Source organism: Setaria viridis, chromosome 5, assembly GCF_005286985.2.
Source record: "Setaria viridis chromosome 5, Setaria_viridis_v4.0, whole genome shotgun sequence".
NCBI lineage: Eukaryota > Viridiplantae > Streptophyta > Magnoliopsida > Poales > Poaceae > Setaria > Setaria viridis.
In genome coordinates, this window is record NC_048267.2 from 40,001,998 (window position 1) to 40,018,449 (window position 16,452).

The window sequence follows — 16,452 nt, forward strand, 5'->3', positions numbered from 1 at the left end:
AAGTAGCTTTGACACGCGATGTACTACTATTGTTCAAGATCTTTTGCTTTCAAGTACTACAGGCTAGAGCGACGGAAGTCGGAAGCTACTACTATTCCCTCCGTATATTTTTATAAGACGTACGCGTATATCAAGATTCAAACTTTGTTATTTTTGACCAATAATTTAACCAATAAATTTTTATTTTTATAATGCAAATTGATTGGATTTGTAATCAAATGTACTTCCCAATGACTCTAAATTTATAAAACCATAAATAATATAAGACAAGATAAATTAATGATAAAAGTGTAATTTGTAACATTTTGCCAATAGATCATATCACACCTTATAAAAATATAAAAATAAAATGGAGGGAGTACACTAGAGGACCGGCGATCAACTTGCCAGGTCCGATTCTGGTTCGATGGCAGAGCGGAGTCCCTGACGAACCATCATCTGCGCGTAGAACTCGGCGTGCTCCTGTCCAGGCATCGAAGTACACCGTTTAAGCAATAATTCCTTGTGGCTATAGAAACTAGACTAGATCGAAGCTCTATAGACCTTTTGCATTTCAAATAGTATCAGGCGGGTGCGATAAGAGTTGAGTATTAACAGATACCTTGACGGCGACGATGACAAGCGCGACGCCTTTCAGGCGAGACTCGTGGAAGAGCTGCCGCGCAGCTTCCGCGGTAATGGATGGCACCACCTGCGGCAAGGCCTTCTCCACTGCACAGTCGGGCACGACGCACGACGACAGTCGACAGCAGACGTGAGTCACAGGCTCGGGAAACTTGCTTGGGATATCCAGAACGTGCTGTGCTGGTGGGTTTGTTTCGAGCGAGTACAGCAGTGTGCTTACCGTGCTTCTCGGTGTGGCGCACGTCGTCCACGAGCAAGACCTTGTAGCTGTCGCCGCTTCCGGAGCGCCTCCCATCCCTGAGCCTCCCGGGGTCCCCTCCTTCCTGCGTGACGGGGAGCGTGTCGAGCTGGGACTGGTCAAACGCTGGCCGCTCCAGCACCGCGCCGCCGCCGCCGCTCGCATGCGGCGCCGCGACAACACCCGCCGTCGCCTTCTTCCGATGCCGGGCTCTCAGGTTCACGGAGACGGTGGAGGGGAGCGGGGTGGTGGTGGTGGTTGTGGCAGTGCTCGGGAAGACGAGCGCGGTGCACGCGGCTGCTCGGCCGCTGATGGCCATTGCCAATGTCAAGACTCGAAACCAGGATAAGCCCTCGGCGTTTGGGAAACTGGCGGCGATAAGGTTGAGCGTGATTGCGTGAAGCAATGCAGGGATTGCAGGCAGCCAAAGGCACAAAGTAGAAAGCTTCTTCTTGCTCGGGGGAGAAGCAGGTGGTCTTGCTTGGCAATGTCGAGATTTATTCAGGGTTCAACTAAACATAGTGCCAAAAACGGCAGGTGGACCGTTTGAGAAAACTCTAGATCCTGTGTGTAGCACCGGTGAAACTGGAATTATTCTCCCCTCGCTCTCCGCGGTACAAGTACTGCAAGTGTACAAAAACCACACCACAAAACAAGGGCAAGACGCTGATGTCTGAATGGCCACCAGTTTGCCAGGAGTCCAGGACCATACAGCACCACATTGGCTAAAAAGCCGGTCGGAGACGAACAAGACTGGGTGAGTTTCTGGTCATGGAAAGTTCCAGAACCAAACGTAGTGGAGCCGTTCCCTCCGAACAAGTGCAAACCGTTTGGCATAACCAAAAATCAGGGACCACAATGGCAATTGCAGCTTCGTAACGACTCTCCAGGGTTCCAACTGAGAAGAAACAGCAGCATAGAACGGAGGAGAAAATCAATTTCTTTCTCAAGAAAAGAAAGGAAAATTTATAATCTTTGTGTTCCAGTTAACATACCACCACGGTGCAACATTTTGCAGCAAGTAGATACAAAAATGATTTATATATAACAAACTTTTATGCACATTACGGCTGCCCAAGGGTTACAGCCGAAATTTCTAGCTTCTATAAACTATTAATTCTGCGCAATTACACCAGACAAATTGACTTCAGGTTTGGAAGGCGAACTTCCCTCAGCCTCAGATCACCAAGTAATTATCAGTAACCAATTGAATCCTCTCTGAAAACTTTGGAGGGCTACCTTCCCTTAGCGGAAGAATAGCGGTAACCTGAAACAGTGATTTGCAAAAAAAAACCACAAGAATTATAAATTGTATGTAGGGGAAGAAAATAAATTCAGGAATTATACTTTCATAGTTTATCAAGTTAACAGTTGGTAAAAAAATGACAGTGAACCATCAGGACACTGTATTGTACAAAGCGGGGTGTAATATTTGCTAAAACATTTAGAGCAAAGTGGTAGGGGTCATTATTTTTCCTATTTTTTAAGAATCGGTAAGTGGATCTTTGTTTGGTGCTTAAACAATAAATTCAACCTCCTCAGACCAAATTGGATGCTAAGGACCAGAGCATTATTTGAGTTGTATAGGTTATGCACTTATGCAGTACTTCCTCCGTCCCAAATTATAGGTCGTTTTGACTTTTCTAGATGCACAGATATTATTATGCATCTAGACATAGGGTATATCTAAGCGCGTAACAAAGCCTATGAATTAAAAAAGCCAAAACGATCTATAATTTGGGATAGGAGAGAGTATTAAGCATTGCAAAGCAATCAGGGATCTGGTGTAAGGTAAGGAAGAGTTTCTGGTGCTATTTTATGGCATATTGAGTGAGAGTGGGTACAGTACCCCACGGTTTTGCCGTAAAGCAAACAAACACTGAACTCATAGAGCTAATGAAACTATGCAGCCAACAAAACAACAAGTGACATTCTATACTCTTAAGGTGTAATTCTAAACTAACCGACTGCCTCCCCAAATTTTCTCTCATTATACTCCTACTCATTCTTCATCAGTAAGCTCATATTTCAGAAGCAGGTAGATGTTCTCGGAAACAAGAAACAACCAACCTTCAAATCACTGAAGGTGCTTGACGCAGAAAAAACAACCGAGATGGGGAAAAATGTTGATGGGTCAGCTGCAGGAACAGCAAATTCCATAGAACCACTGAAAATGAAGTGACATCAAGCATTAACAACAGTGTTGGGGACAAAATGCATGAAATAAAAAATAATGAGTTAGCATATGCGCCATGTACCTGCGGTTGGATTGATCAATAAGAGTAATTGACCATTCCATCACTGAGTTTCTTGAGTCATACCTGCACGCAACAAAAGAAAGAGAAAAGTTAATATATGCAACTAGAGACCAGCTGGATGGGCGAACAAAGAGACCATCTGAGTGCTGAGATAAATTTTAATCCAACAGGTGCACTTTTAAAGAGGCAAACTTTGAATTGTAACACTTCTAAAAGGAATTATTATGATGCATTAAGTATGAAATATTAACTTATGGTAAACAGAGGCTAGAGACTGTTTTGTGGACCTGAGTATTCAATCAGCAAAAAATTACTTATACAAATTACAAATAGGCCTAGACCTGCATTCCAATTTCTTGTAAAGCAAACAGCTTCACCTTTTTCTGTAACCTCAACTCCATGTTCGCACCCAAAGGCTTGTTGGATATGTTTTCTTTCAGATGCACAGTTTAACTTACAACTCTTAGCATTATTTGGGTTGGCACAGGTTATTCTTGGGACATACACATTACCAGAGTATTTAAAACAGGAACATGAAGGTTTTGAAACATACTTCCATTCTCCATCTATCTGTCTAACACTTGGAGCTTCCCTGAGTGCAGGCAGAGGTATAGAAATGACAACATTGTGTAAATCAAACATCTCAGAAGCTTCATACTCAATGTTCACATATGTTTCATTTCCAGAGACTGAAGGCCAGCAATTGACTGCAAGTGGCAAAAATAGGTTACACAAGTCTAAATTTGCAATTAATTTTAGCAAACAATTGAAACACACCTGATAATGGCAGAGATGACTCATCCAACTCCTGGATTCTCCACTTCACAAAAGGGGTTTCATTATGACCACTGGGGAAAGGCCTGTTTGGATCTTTTGCCCCAACAATTTGCTGACTATTGAACAGCTCTTTGTTAATATAAGGGTGTGTCTTGAAGCTAAGTCCAGGTAGATCTTGATTCTCAATCTGTAAAGCACACAAATATAGTATGTTCCACCAATTAAAAAAACTTTATTAATTGGAAAAATAATGTTAACCAAAACACAGCCTTGGAAGCAGGTAATAGTGATCATATTCATGATGTTTACGATAGCAGGGATACACAACAAGTTTCAAATAAAATTAAAAGAATCTCAAGGCATATGGCAGAAACAGTGCGATTTCTGCAACAAACATTTGTATATCATATAATTAGGAAGAAAAAAAGAGAGCTTCAGCAATTAATCAAGCGAAGAATGTAACTACCATAAATTAAATAGTTTTTTATATTAGAAGCACAGATATATGGAAAGTAGTGTAGTAGAGCAACACTTGACAAGAGACTCGTATTGGGCCAGATAAATCAGACAGGAACGGATTGAGTGGTAGACATCAGTATGACAAGAGGCTTTTTTATGCTTGACTCTGAAACTTTTCTAAGGAAAAAAAAACAAAGTATTGAACACGAATCAAAGGTCCAGAAAACAAATATAGAAAATGACCTGCAACTGGATAAAACCATTGGTATCATTCAGAACTTGAAGAGCAAGGGTTCCTTGAACATCAAAATTATGAATCCCACCATCTCTTTTAACAGTGACATTGATCTTTTCTTCAATTGCCACTGCGATAGGATCACTTGGTGGGACAGATGACAGCCTCGACTGAATTCCACTTGGTCGGGTGTCCTCCGAAATGAGTTCTCCTTCAGCTTTCAGAGATTCTAGGAACTGATTTGTCTTCCTTGCCTTGCCCAATTTCATACCACCAGCCACTTTACTAGTAGCAGGAGTAGAAGCAGAAGGGAGCCCTGTACAAATGCCACAAGTAATCAACATAAAATAATAGCTGCTCGTAATAGAGGCATTCATTAGTGAGGATTCCTTTCCAAAATCCACTTGAAAGCTGAGAGCTTAAATTCGCCTGAAAGTTCTGTGGTGGATTTGAGAATTCACACCAAAATTTTTTGAAAGATACAAAATTCACAATCCACTATCATCAATTCTCAACAATGCAATCAGAACTACTATATAACCATTAACACCAGTAATAAAATTAATTAATGGCGTCAGAATTTCCACATATGCGTTTGCTTGGGTACTAACCTTTGGGCTTTTGAGCGAATGAGTCAGCAAATATAGGATCACCTCCTAGACCAGTGCCTCTCGTGTTCATGTCACTAAAACCATTTGGAGGCCTCAGGGGACCAAATGCTTTTTCAGTCTTGCCTCTATCAATCTGCATAAATCCAACAAGATGCGATATTATGTATTGGTCACAATCTTGTGGATACAAGTTTTAATACCATTGCAAGTCAATCAAAGAGCACAGGTAGTTGCACATAGTTTTGCAGGGTACTCTATGAGTCTATGTTTATCCCTCCCGGAGATATTAAATTTTCTAGAGAAAAATGACAGCACTGTATGCTGCGAACAAAATAACCATGATCGAATAGGAAAAATAGTTTGTCTGGCCAAAATTTCTAAGGCAATCAGAGACCTGCCATAAAAATGAATGAAGAATTCAGGAGAAAAATTGCCAATCACTGCGTCCCAGTTTAGACCGACGTTTTCCTAATAAACTAACCCAGCTCTTCCTACCAATGTCACATGCCAAAATGTAGCCAACATGCGAATAGAGACAAGGAGACATGACTTAAATTTGGTGCCACAACCAAGACTCAAATCCTACATATTCTAATCCAGATTCAAATACTTATGGGTGGAATATATTTCCAGCCTAGAAATCTCATATATGGTAACTTAGTTCTCTTTCATCAAGTTCTCCATGTGGCTTCAAATCTTCATTCATCTTTTAGCAAGATAGTTTATGAGATGAAAAATATAAGTAACTCAAAATCTATTGATTGCAATAACTTTTTTCCTCACAAAACATTATAGCAGATTAATAATGATGACTTAGAGTACATAGATTGCAATCATGAAAGTGGTAAAAGTTATAATGGCCATTGCCATGCTTATAGGATTGTAAACTTAGACCTATCTTTCAAAAATTTATCAGCAACTACAGAACTGGAATATACCTAACAGAAGACAGTGATTATTAGATTAAGATCCCATGTGAGGAAACAAATGGAGTAGCAAATGAGGAAGAGCTCAGATAAGTAAATATTTTGTGTGGACTCAAATCTTTTAGAGTTATTATGGTTAATGTTTACCAAATTTCAACTTAACAGTACCAAGGCCTGCAAGAAGAAAAAAGATCCCTTGATGTTCAAGATTCAAGAGAAGTGTGTATGTTTTAGAAAAAAAAAAAGGGCAAACCTTGCTTTTCTCGATCTCAGTAACTCTCCTCCTCATGTGATCCTTAGTTTCATTTATTTTGCTCTGCATGACAAGTTTGTACAGCTTCTCTTCATGGCTCTCCATCTCACAATACTGTTTAACTTGAGCAACAGTAACGTTTTCTTTGTTTCCAAGGGAAATGGCTTCATCAAAAGCAGAAGCAAGGTCAAATGCTGCCCTACAGACACCTTCCTCATCCAAAGAGGGAGAGTATTCAGGTACCTTTATACATGTTCAAGGAAACCATTGGATTGAATTGGCATTTTCAATATGCAAATGCTATAAGTTTATAGTTAGGTCATAAGCAAGGACAACTGGTGCTAACACAGTGATTCATGTCTTGGCCTTTGTTCCAAAAACAAAAGGGTGGGTATGTTCAAATGCATAATCCAAAAGAAAAACATGCATCTAATGCCATCCGTGTAGCAAAAGTAAATGATACAGAGATGGCAAAAAGAAATCCTTTTCTGATGTTGACTACGCAATCTTCTAGCAGTAAACTAGATGTTGATGGTATGAATATAACACAAACTGGGAACAGGATACGAGCTTAGAGAGCAGCCTCAGTGTCTCCAGGTCTTCAAGAATGTTACTCTGCTTATTTGTGATGACTAGCAGATATAAGGCTTCAATAGGCTGATAAACATAGCGGACATTTTCAGTCTCAACATAGGTGTGTTGCTTTCCAGTTCCCACCAACTTCGGAAATGCTGCAAGCAGTCCCTCGATCCTGCTCCGAGACATATCAACAAATTGTCTCGAAACAAGTGCTGCAGTTGAAGAAAAACAGAAACAACACATTATTTTCTATTAAGAATTTCATCAGGCAAATAGTACAGAGAAATTTGTTGGCGGTAGCTTGACAAAAATTAAATGCATAAGAGGAAACCCATAAATCTACTAAACGGAGCCTATCGGGGAAAGGCCATTAAGTGTTGACGCAACTACAGACTCATGACTACATATAAACGCAAATATGCTACCAAAAGTAAATAGGCTAAATGTTCAAGGATGAAGACATATGCTACAGGTACAAAAGTTACAAAAAAGGTAAGTGTTTGAGGAACAAAGATATATCATTTATGAATCAACAATAATACATTAATAATCAAATTTAATAAATGGGCAATTCTCAGCCAATTCTTAGCCAGCTTACCTTTTCCAGATTTTGATATTATAGAGGCTGCAAGGACCACCTGTAATACAGGAAAAGGAAAAATGATTGATTATGGATACCAAAACACGAGATGCAACAAAGGTTACAGGAATAACACATATTTATCACTGCAATGCCCTCTAGGCACCAGGATCAAAGTGAATTAGTTATAAAAAGGAAAAAACAGCTTTGAATCATTCAATCATACCATTTTCAATGGTTTTGTCACCCAGGAATAACAAAAGCTGAATGGAGTAATTGATCTGCAAAAAAGAGGGTAATTAGTTCCACAAACAAAAAGTCATGTACAATATATAACAAAGCGACTAATAAGAACTGCAGAAGCACACCATTCAGACTACTCAGAGAACTTAGTCACAAAAAAAAATTCATGCAATTTCCATGCTATCATAAGTTGGTAAAATGCAACAAGACAAGTCAAAGGGCAGGACATATGAAGTTTTTAGAAATCTCAATTATAATAATATGATAATAACCCATAGACATATATCTCAAAAAGTCAAAACAATGAGGACTTGTAAGAGTAGTTTTACATGGTCAATAATTTGAGTTTAGCATAACTGATTTTTCTTCTTGTTTCACAGGTTTTTTATTGTACCCTAACCAATAGCAAAACCCATTGCCATGTTATGCTGGTTTTACCATGAACCTAACTTAAGGTTTTAGTTGGCCACAGGCTCTAAATACAATTTCATTTTGATATAAAAAAAGTCAGATCCAAATAACAACTGCAAAACTCGAGCTAAATTCTGCGCGCACAAGTCAAAATGCTGGAATGCCCAGGTCCAAATTCTGAACCAACTGATAACAAAAAGCTCAGGCTTCAGGATCATCCGCGGACTTAAACGTGGTGGCACTGTGGTCCAGGACAACCCACGGAAATTACGGAAAACAAACAATATTCAGACGCCGCAAACAAATCCGCAACAATCTGGATGGGCTCGTTCGTCCCATCAAACACATTAGAATTTCGCAGAACAAAAGGAACGAGCGATTCGTCCAAGCTAGTAGGTCTGATCCTAACTGAGAGAAGAAGGAATCGACCCGAGCCCGGTTAGATCTCCCCCCCACGCTGGTCGGGGGAAACGAAGACACAGGAGAGAGGAGCGGTTGCGGTCGAAGGATACCTGGATCTGATGGGAGTCGCGTTCGGCGACGGCGAGGAGGCGGAGGAGAGTTTTGCCCGCGAAGTTGGCGGGTGGGGAATTTATCGGCGGGTGGCGAGGTAGTCGAGCCGGACCGCGTCGGTTGGCGCGGCTCGTTGTGTTGCGAGTTGCGACCCAAGCAAGGTCAGCTAGGTCTCACTCGATTTTTTTTATATATTTTTTACGATTTTGAAGAAATAAATAGTCGAATCAAAAATTTGTAAAAATAGACCTATGCCGCTGAACCAAACGGCGGTAGCAGCTTATCGCCGGTTGAAACGGCGGCAAGGAGTCTTACCACCCCTCATCTAGCGGGCCGCCCACAGGTTGGAATGGCGCTGGTTTCGAGGAAGTTTCGCAGTTTCATCTGGCGGTAAGGACGCCCCGCGAGTTCAAACGGCGAAAGCTATCCCTTACCGCCGGATAAGCCGACGGAGCCTCCCATTATATATTATAATACGGCACGTGACCGTTCCCACTCACGCGCCACAGCAAATGGAGCGAGCCAGCCAAAGAGGGAGGGAGGGAGATCAAAGGTAGGAGGGAGAAGAGAAGGAAGGAAGGGAGGGAGGGAGGGAGGGAGGGGAAGGAAGGGAGGGAGGGAGGGAGGGAGGGAGATTGAAGTTTCAGTCGTCGCTTCATTTCAGGTATTTTTTTAAATTTCATAGTTTAGTTTAATATAGATATTTAGTAGTACATAGATCTAATAGATAGTTTAGTGGATATGAGACTTAGAAAAATTTAGTGAATTTTAGACATAGGAAAAGGTAGCATAGTCAGTATAGTGGATTTAGTTTAGGTATTTAGTTCACAGTAAATTTAGTTTGTTGATTTATGTAGATTAAATTTAGATGAATATTATTTACATTGCTATGGTTATATTTTGTTTAGGTATTGTGTAGTTATTATATGGGTAGTTATAATTATTAGATTTAGTAAGAACCTTTGTACTTGTCACGTATATTGTTCCGGGAAGATGCCTATGATAAATTTAGTTTGTAAGGTTGGTTTACTGTTAGTATGGATGATAGAATTAAATGATTTCACCATCTATTTAAATGAAGGTGTCATTCCAGTTAACTGATTTAAGTTATTAAGAGCAATTTAGACTGCTCATTTCGTGTATGTTGGCAGACATATCGGATAGGTTATATTTCCAAGTCTTCTATGGTCCAAGGGAGGTTAGAAATGGTCTAGAAGAGGTAGATTTGAGTGGATTTTCATATTTTTGCAAGTATTTACCAAGAGCAAGAGAGGACTTGCGAAGGTATATGTAGGTGGCTTTGTAAGGATTTCGGTGTTGATAGAGATCAAGTGGATATGTCTGTGAGGGCTGTAGTGAAGAGATGGCCCGTCATAAATTTTTGGGAGCTGCTCCCGCTTGAAGGAACCCTGAGCTACCGAGCTTATGTAAAGGGTTGTACGAGGCGCGGTGTACCGCTCATATGGTATGTTCAACTGTTCATGAAGGCTGGATCTAGCAGTCAAATGGAAGAAGAAGTTTAAAGTGCTGAAGTTCAAGCGGAGGAAGATGTGGAGAGTACTGATGGGGTCAATGAAAAAATTGATGATGGTGGGGCAGAAGGGGAGATGCAGAGGATGATGTTGCAGCCCGTGAGCCAAATGGGGAGACTGATGAGGGGGAAGAAATTGCTGAGTTAGTTGAGCAGGTGGAGAGGAAAGGAGAGGAGGCCAATGGTGCCATGGATAATGACTTGTCGGATTAGGAAGATGCTTACCCTGTCCCGTGGAACTGGTCAACTTATGACCATTCCGCCCTACAGGTCAATGTAGGAAAAAATATCACTTGGGAGTACAGGGAGAATGAGGTATGCATGGGTGCTTTGTACCCTAGTGGGGATGAGGTGAAGACAGTTGTGAAGAGACAATCTACATTATCTTTGCAGCGTCAGTTCAAGGTGGAGAAAAGCAACCCGACGACGTATGATATCTGTTGTGTGAGAAATGATTGCCCATTCAGGGTGCACGCATACAAAGGGAATTGGAAGGATTACTGGGAGGTGACTAAAGATGGTTGAGCACCAATGCTTGCTGGATGAATTGGAATGAACACACCACAACCTCACTGCTAATTTTGTTGCTCAATACATGTATCCTCAGATAGTGCAATATCCTAGCTTCAAGCCCAAGGAGAAGTTCAAGTATAAGATTAGCTATAACAAAGCTTATCGAGCGAAGCAAAAGACGCTAGAGATGAAGTGGGGTACGTTCGAAGCATCATATGACAACCTCCCCGTCTTGTTGCACACCATATGCCAGAGGAACCCAGGAAGCTTCTACAATGTGAAAGCGTATCCATGTGCTCAATTTCCAACCAAACAAGTCTTGCAGCGGTCATTTCTAACCTTGGGTCCTTGCATTGAGGCTTTCCAACGAAGTCGACCAGTCATTTGCATTGATGGCACAATTCTAACTGAAAGGTATAAAGGAACAATATTGGCAGCTATTGGGTGCGACGGCAATAATTAGGTGTTACCGCTTGTGATCGTATTTGTGGAGGAGTTTGGAGAAAGCTGTTATTGATTCCTGGAGAGGGTGAAGAACATGATTGTGAAGGACTTGGAGGAGGTTTGTGTCATTCATGATCAGTACAAAGGCATTCTACAAGCAATCGAAAACCAACATAATGTAAGTCAGGAGCGTTTCAGGGTAGCGATATGGCTAGACTTGAAGAGTAGGTGGTGCATGAGGCATATGGGTGCAAACTTCCATAAGCAATTCAAGAACAAGAACCTTATGACAATGTGCAAGCGTCTATGCAGCCAAAATCATGAGAGAAAATTTAACCTGCTGTGGAAGAAACTTGACGACCTTACAAAAAAACAATCCGAAGAACTAGGCAAGATACCGATGAACAGCGAGGCGGACCACCCTGTTCCTCTGGAGGATGTGGGAGTCGATAGTCCGACTGTCAGACGAAGACGGGGAAGGTCCATCAAGAGCTTCTCACAGTGGATTGAGCATGAGCTGAAGGAAAGGGCATTACTCTTTGATAAGGGAGGTGCTCGGTGGGGTATAATGACTACAAACCTAGCTGAGGTTTACAATTGGATTATGCGCGGTGTTCAGGGACTAAACCTTGTTGGTATCATGGAATTCTTCCTGTACCACACCATGAAGTACTTCAAGAAAAGGTACCAGTTGGCTGATAACTTAATGTGCGACAATCACAGAATATATGGGTACAAGATGACAGAGTACATGGAGGAGGCGATTAAGAAGGCTCATTTGTGTCGTGTGATTGAAGTGGGAGCCATGGAACACCGATTCAAGATTGTTTGCAGGAACAAAGCTCGAATGGGCGGGAGGCGCGAGAAGCACACACATGAGTGCATCATCAGCAATGAAAGGTGTGTTTGATCATGCCACAAGCCAAGGTTGCTGCACAGGCCTTGCACCCATGTCATTGCTGTATGCATCAAGGCAGGGGGACTTCAGCCTCGTCGGTTCGTGCCGCACTATTTCCTGAAGGAAACCATATGGCAGACTTGGAGGAACGAGGTTTATGGATATTATTTACTAGAAGACTTCGTAAACAATCCTGGTAATACCGCGCGCTACATTCCTGACCCTGATTCAGAAATGTTCCAAGGGGTCGGGTGATACAAGAACAGACGTATCTGGAACGACATGGATCAATCTGAAGCAGGTCCCGATGTCCGCCTCTGCTCCAAGTGCCATTAAGCCGGTCACACCTATAAGAATTGTCCTGCAACGATATATGGAAGTGCGAGTAGCCAAGCTAGTCCATCAAACGGTGACAGAATTGCTGCAGAGCGTGGTTAGGGTCGTTGTGCACATAGCAATAATGACGGACTTCTGTGATTCATGTGCTATATGTTTGTGAAGTCGTTGTGTTTGAAGTTTGTGAAGTCATTATGTTGTATGTTTCTGAAGTTGTTGTGTCTTCAGTTTGTCAAGTACTTGTGATTCATGTTTGTGTACTCATAATTCAGGCAAACCTTTCAAAATGTAATGTAATATGTAACCTAAGTTGCAGTACTATGACCATGTAAAATTTGCATATCTTGGACTATTTCATTTATAATATCTCATTTGTAGTTTGTTTTATTTCATTTACATTTTGAAGTCATTATTATTTCGGACGCGTACTTATATTTTTGTGTTGCAGGTATGGCGCAGCTAGTTCCAGAGGGGTACCTGACTTCTGAGTTGCTCGACCCTACCTTGGACGGTCTTCACAGGTCATTCATGTCAGCCGTATGGGGTTCGAGGCTGGGCACGTTTCGCGCACGTACCCCGCTTTCGACGATGCCGATCGACGTCCATTGGATTCCGAGGTATGTCATACTTAGTTAAATTTATATGCTACATTGTAACATTACGTTGTTTGAACTAAATAATTTTATGCATGGTACAGGTTACGCACTGCGGGCCTTCTCCCTCTAGCGAGGTTGGTTGAGGGGGACATGGTCGACAGCGCTGCACGGCCCGGGGAGAAGTTCACACGGTTCCACTTCGACATATCACTGCTAGCAACTCTGCTGGACCGTTGGCGACCGAAGACACACACCTTCCACCTCCCAGTGGGTGAGATGGCCCCCACACTTGAGGACGTCTCGCTGCTACTTGGCCTGCCTTGTGCCAGGCGTGGGCCGTTGCCGCGGTGGACATCCCACCTAGCTGGCGTGACGAGTTGTTGGACGGTTTACCGATGTTCAGCATAAAGATGGTGCCCCACCGTACCGGACCTTCAGCTCGACACACGGACCCACGAGGGCGTGGCTCTTGCAGTTCAGTGTGAGTACTTAGTTACCTGACTGCCCAAATTGTTTTGTCTAACTTTTGTTAATTTCTCAACTAATTATTTTTTGACTGTCCAAATTGTTTTGTCTAACTTTTGTTAATTTCTCAACTAATTATTTTTTGTTGCGCCGACTACTTGAGAGACGACGCTGACGACGCCACAGTCGCACGACACTTGGAGGCGTACCTGCTGTGGCTCTTCGGGTGGATCATGTTGTGCACATCGTAGGGCAACTTGGTGCCTAACCACCTACTTCCTTATGCATGGGACATTACGGAGGACCCGCTCAACGACGTTCCGTAGTACAGCTGTGGTTCAGCTGCAAGGTAGTCTTGATGGAGCCAATCTTCCTTGGCTGCCCATTGCTGCTTCAACTGTAGTCGTACAAGCGCTTCCCGATTGGGTAGCCTCGGATTGACATGTCCCCCTACCGGGAGCTGCCTTTCGACCACGACGATGTCGATAGACTCATGATGGGGTCGTTGTGATGCTTGAGGAAGGTACGGTACTTCACCTGCAATTATTCAATTCATATGATGCATACTTTCATTTTAACAAGCTCACATGGATTTTTTGTTCTCCATATCATCTAAACACTTGTCCATCTTAATAAAATATGCCTTTGACAAAAAAATAATTATTAAAAATAATCCCTATAGTATTAAGTTAAGTGCAAAAAAAATATGTCCATTATTTTGCTATTGATACAATTCAATATTTTTGCTTAGCGTGGTTGCATCTTATCATTTCACTCTGATGTTAACTAAACACATTGAATTCATGATCTTACCAGATATATTGTTTAGGATGAAATAAATTCATGAACTTGCTATGGAAAATGTACATTGCCTCTAGTTATTAGCAATCACCTTTATTGTGAATTTATTTGTTGTAGGGATCATGGGTTGGGGTGCAGACGAAGAAGTCGTATCCGGACTTCGTCGGTGAGTTCGACACTCTTGTCGACACCGACGTGAGGTGGAGACTCTACACCATCGACGAGGTCATGCTTGTGCCCCGCATGGTCTCTCTTCGCTATGCCATCGAGAGATGGACTACTGGAGGATAACAAGGCCACTGGTCTATGACATCCACATCGAGGACTACGCGGTTCACCGTGTCATGAGGCAGTTTGGCCTGTACCAGCAGTCCCCACTTCCTGTTACGTCAGCAGTCTCGGCCCTGTTCGCAGGTACACCCTACCTTTTCATTCTCCTTGCAATAAAGATTTTTCGCTTATCTAACCCGCTGCATGATGCTTATATTAGGGCTACCCATCAGGGTGGTGGTGGGCTGGGGTCAAGTGGGCTCCGAGGATGGTTCAGTGGAGCGAGATGTGGACGACCGCTTTAGACGAGGTGGTGCAGGAGCAGTGGCGGGCGCAGGATTTGGACTATGGGTATTCAAAATTGCAGATGGCAAGGAAAAAAATTGATAGACTAAAGAGAGACTGACTCAATATAATGGAAAAACATACGAAGCTAATTCAATCGCTCAATTTAGCAAACATACGAGGGAAAAGAGAGAATAACTTGTGCCAGAGATTTTCATCTCTCCAGCACTATTCCTTGAAATAATTGTTCTCCTAAATGATTTTAGGGAAAGCACATTTGCTGAGCAATGATATTTTCATCAAAGATAGGAAGAAATTTTCAACAGTACTACAATATTTCTCCATATGAACAGAGACGTACATATTTAGTATTTCAATATAGTATTTCTATGTTACGAGCTTCTTGGAAGGAAAAGCTATGCCTACAAATGAAAGAATAGAACATTACTGTCATGTTGGGGACACGGGGTCTCGCCGAGCAGTCCAGTCGCCGTGACGCCGTAAGAGTTGAGACGCGGAGGCCCGCCGGTCGCCGCGGCACCACCGCTCCGCGCGCTGCGCGCAGGTCGCCTGCCGCCGCCGCCGCAGGGCGTAGAAGCCGAAAGGGATTAGTGCGCCGCCGCAGGCTGCTCCCCACCGCCGCTGCTGGGCGCCGCCGCCGGGCACCGCCGCCGACCGGACGCTAGGGTTAGTTTCGCGCGGAGCCCCTATGACCTGTGTGCGGCACTGACCGTCAACAGGCCTCTCCCTGGAACGCGTGGGTGGGGGGTGGGGGGTGGCGCTGACCGGCTGACGGGCTGAGTGGGGGCGGGCGGAATGGGCCAGTTGGCGTGGGGGGCAAATGGGCCAGGGAGAGTGAAGTTGCCATCCAGTAGGCCTTTTTGTGTGAAATACCTGTGTTAGCTTCTTTATTTTTAATTTTCCATACATATACCTAGTATACATTATATATATGAATTTTTTGTGCAAAAATAATGGGTATTCATTTGAATACCATTGAATACAACGCACGACAATGACACTTTCGCAGCATACCTTCGGCGGTTCTTGCTGAGGACCAGGACGCGGGTCACGTACGTTTCGAGTCAGCCACCGACGGAGACCACACCTGTCACGCAGACGTACCCGTGCTCGAGGGACGTCAATTTCGACGTCGCGGTAAGCTTCTTCATCATATTTGTTACTCAACTTGCATCATGTGGTGTGGCTAACTTCAACCCTTTTCTCTTTCCAAAAGTACGACGTTATTGTAGAAGTAGCCACTGAGCTAACGTACGGCATAGAGCACTTGTAGCACCTGACTAATCATCAGCACGAGACGTTGTACAGAAGGGTCTTAGGCGCCTGCAATAGGTTCTTGAGGGCCGTCAACTGCTGTGGTGGTCGCGGGGACGTCGTGCTTCCACCACGGGCTGCCTACCCTCGTTCGTCTTCTCCACCTCCTACCCACCAGGCCGGTACATCTTTTCAGCCACCCATTCGTCCGCCGTACCCCAGCCCCTGTACTACACCACAGGCACATGCACCAGCGGCCAGGCCATCCTAGGACCCACCGGCACCACCACCGTTTTGGCATGCCTCCGCCGGCCCGTCCACTGTTCCGCAG

The 16,452-nt window shown here is 43.2% G+C and overlaps 2 protein-coding genes across 2 annotated transcripts; both read right to left on the reverse strand.

Annotated features, from left to right (window-relative positions):
* Window positions 1-257: 257 nt before the first annotated feature.
* On the reverse strand, window positions 258-1,642 carry LOC140222748 (ATP-dependent Clp protease adapter protein CLPS2, chloroplastic-like). The gene is made up of 3 exons (XM_072293793.1): window positions 845-1,642; window positions 602-711; window positions 258-462 (listed from the first exon to the last, which is right to left on the reverse strand). Exons 1-3 carry the CDS (start codon window positions 1,179-1,181, stop codon window positions 379-381), a joined length of 531 nt encoding a protein of 176 aa, XP_072149894.1. The 5' UTR covers window positions 1,182-1,642; the 3' UTR covers window positions 258-378.
* A 139-nt stretch (window positions 1,643-1,781) lies between these two features.
* Window positions 1,782-8,812, reverse strand: LOC117858477 (coatomer subunit delta-3). Its single transcript, XM_034741549.2, has 12 exons — window positions 8,707-8,812; window positions 7,767-7,821; window positions 7,559-7,598; window positions 6,949-7,172; window positions 6,382-6,624; window positions 5,203-5,335; window positions 4,600-4,907; window positions 3,898-4,084; window positions 3,674-3,827; window positions 3,121-3,183; window positions 2,933-3,029; window positions 1,782-2,129 (listed from the first exon to the last, which is right to left on the reverse strand). Exons 2-12 carry the CDS (start codon window positions 7,767-7,769, stop codon window positions 2,040-2,042), a joined length of 1,542 nt encoding a protein of 513 aa, XP_034597440.2. The 5' UTR covers window positions 7,770-7,821; window positions 8,707-8,812; the 3' UTR covers window positions 1,782-2,039.
* Window positions 8,813-16,452: the final 7,640 nt, after the last annotated feature.

Coding starts and splice junctions, on each gene's coding strand:
- LOC140222748 (XM_072293793.1), bottom strand. CDS start 1,181: ATGGCCATCAGCGGCCGAGCAGCCGCGTGCACCGCGCTCGTCTTCCCG. Junction 712..844: donor GCGCCACACCGAGAAGCACG/GTAAGCACACTG, acceptor CCGACTGTGCAG/TGGAGAAGGCCTTGCCGCAG. Junction 463..601: donor TTGTCATCGTCGCCGTCAAG/GTATCTGTTAAT, acceptor ATGCCTGGACAG/GAGCACGCCGAGTTCTACGC.
- LOC117858477 (XM_034741549.2), bottom strand. Junction 6,625..6,948: donor TGAGGCTGCTCTCTAAGCTC/GTATCCTGTTCC, acceptor ACATGTATAAAG/GTACCTGAATACTCTCCCTC. Junction 3,828..3,897: donor GTCATCTCTGCCATTATCAG/GTGTGTTTCAAT, acceptor TGCCACTTGCAG/TCAATTGCTGGCCTTCAGTC.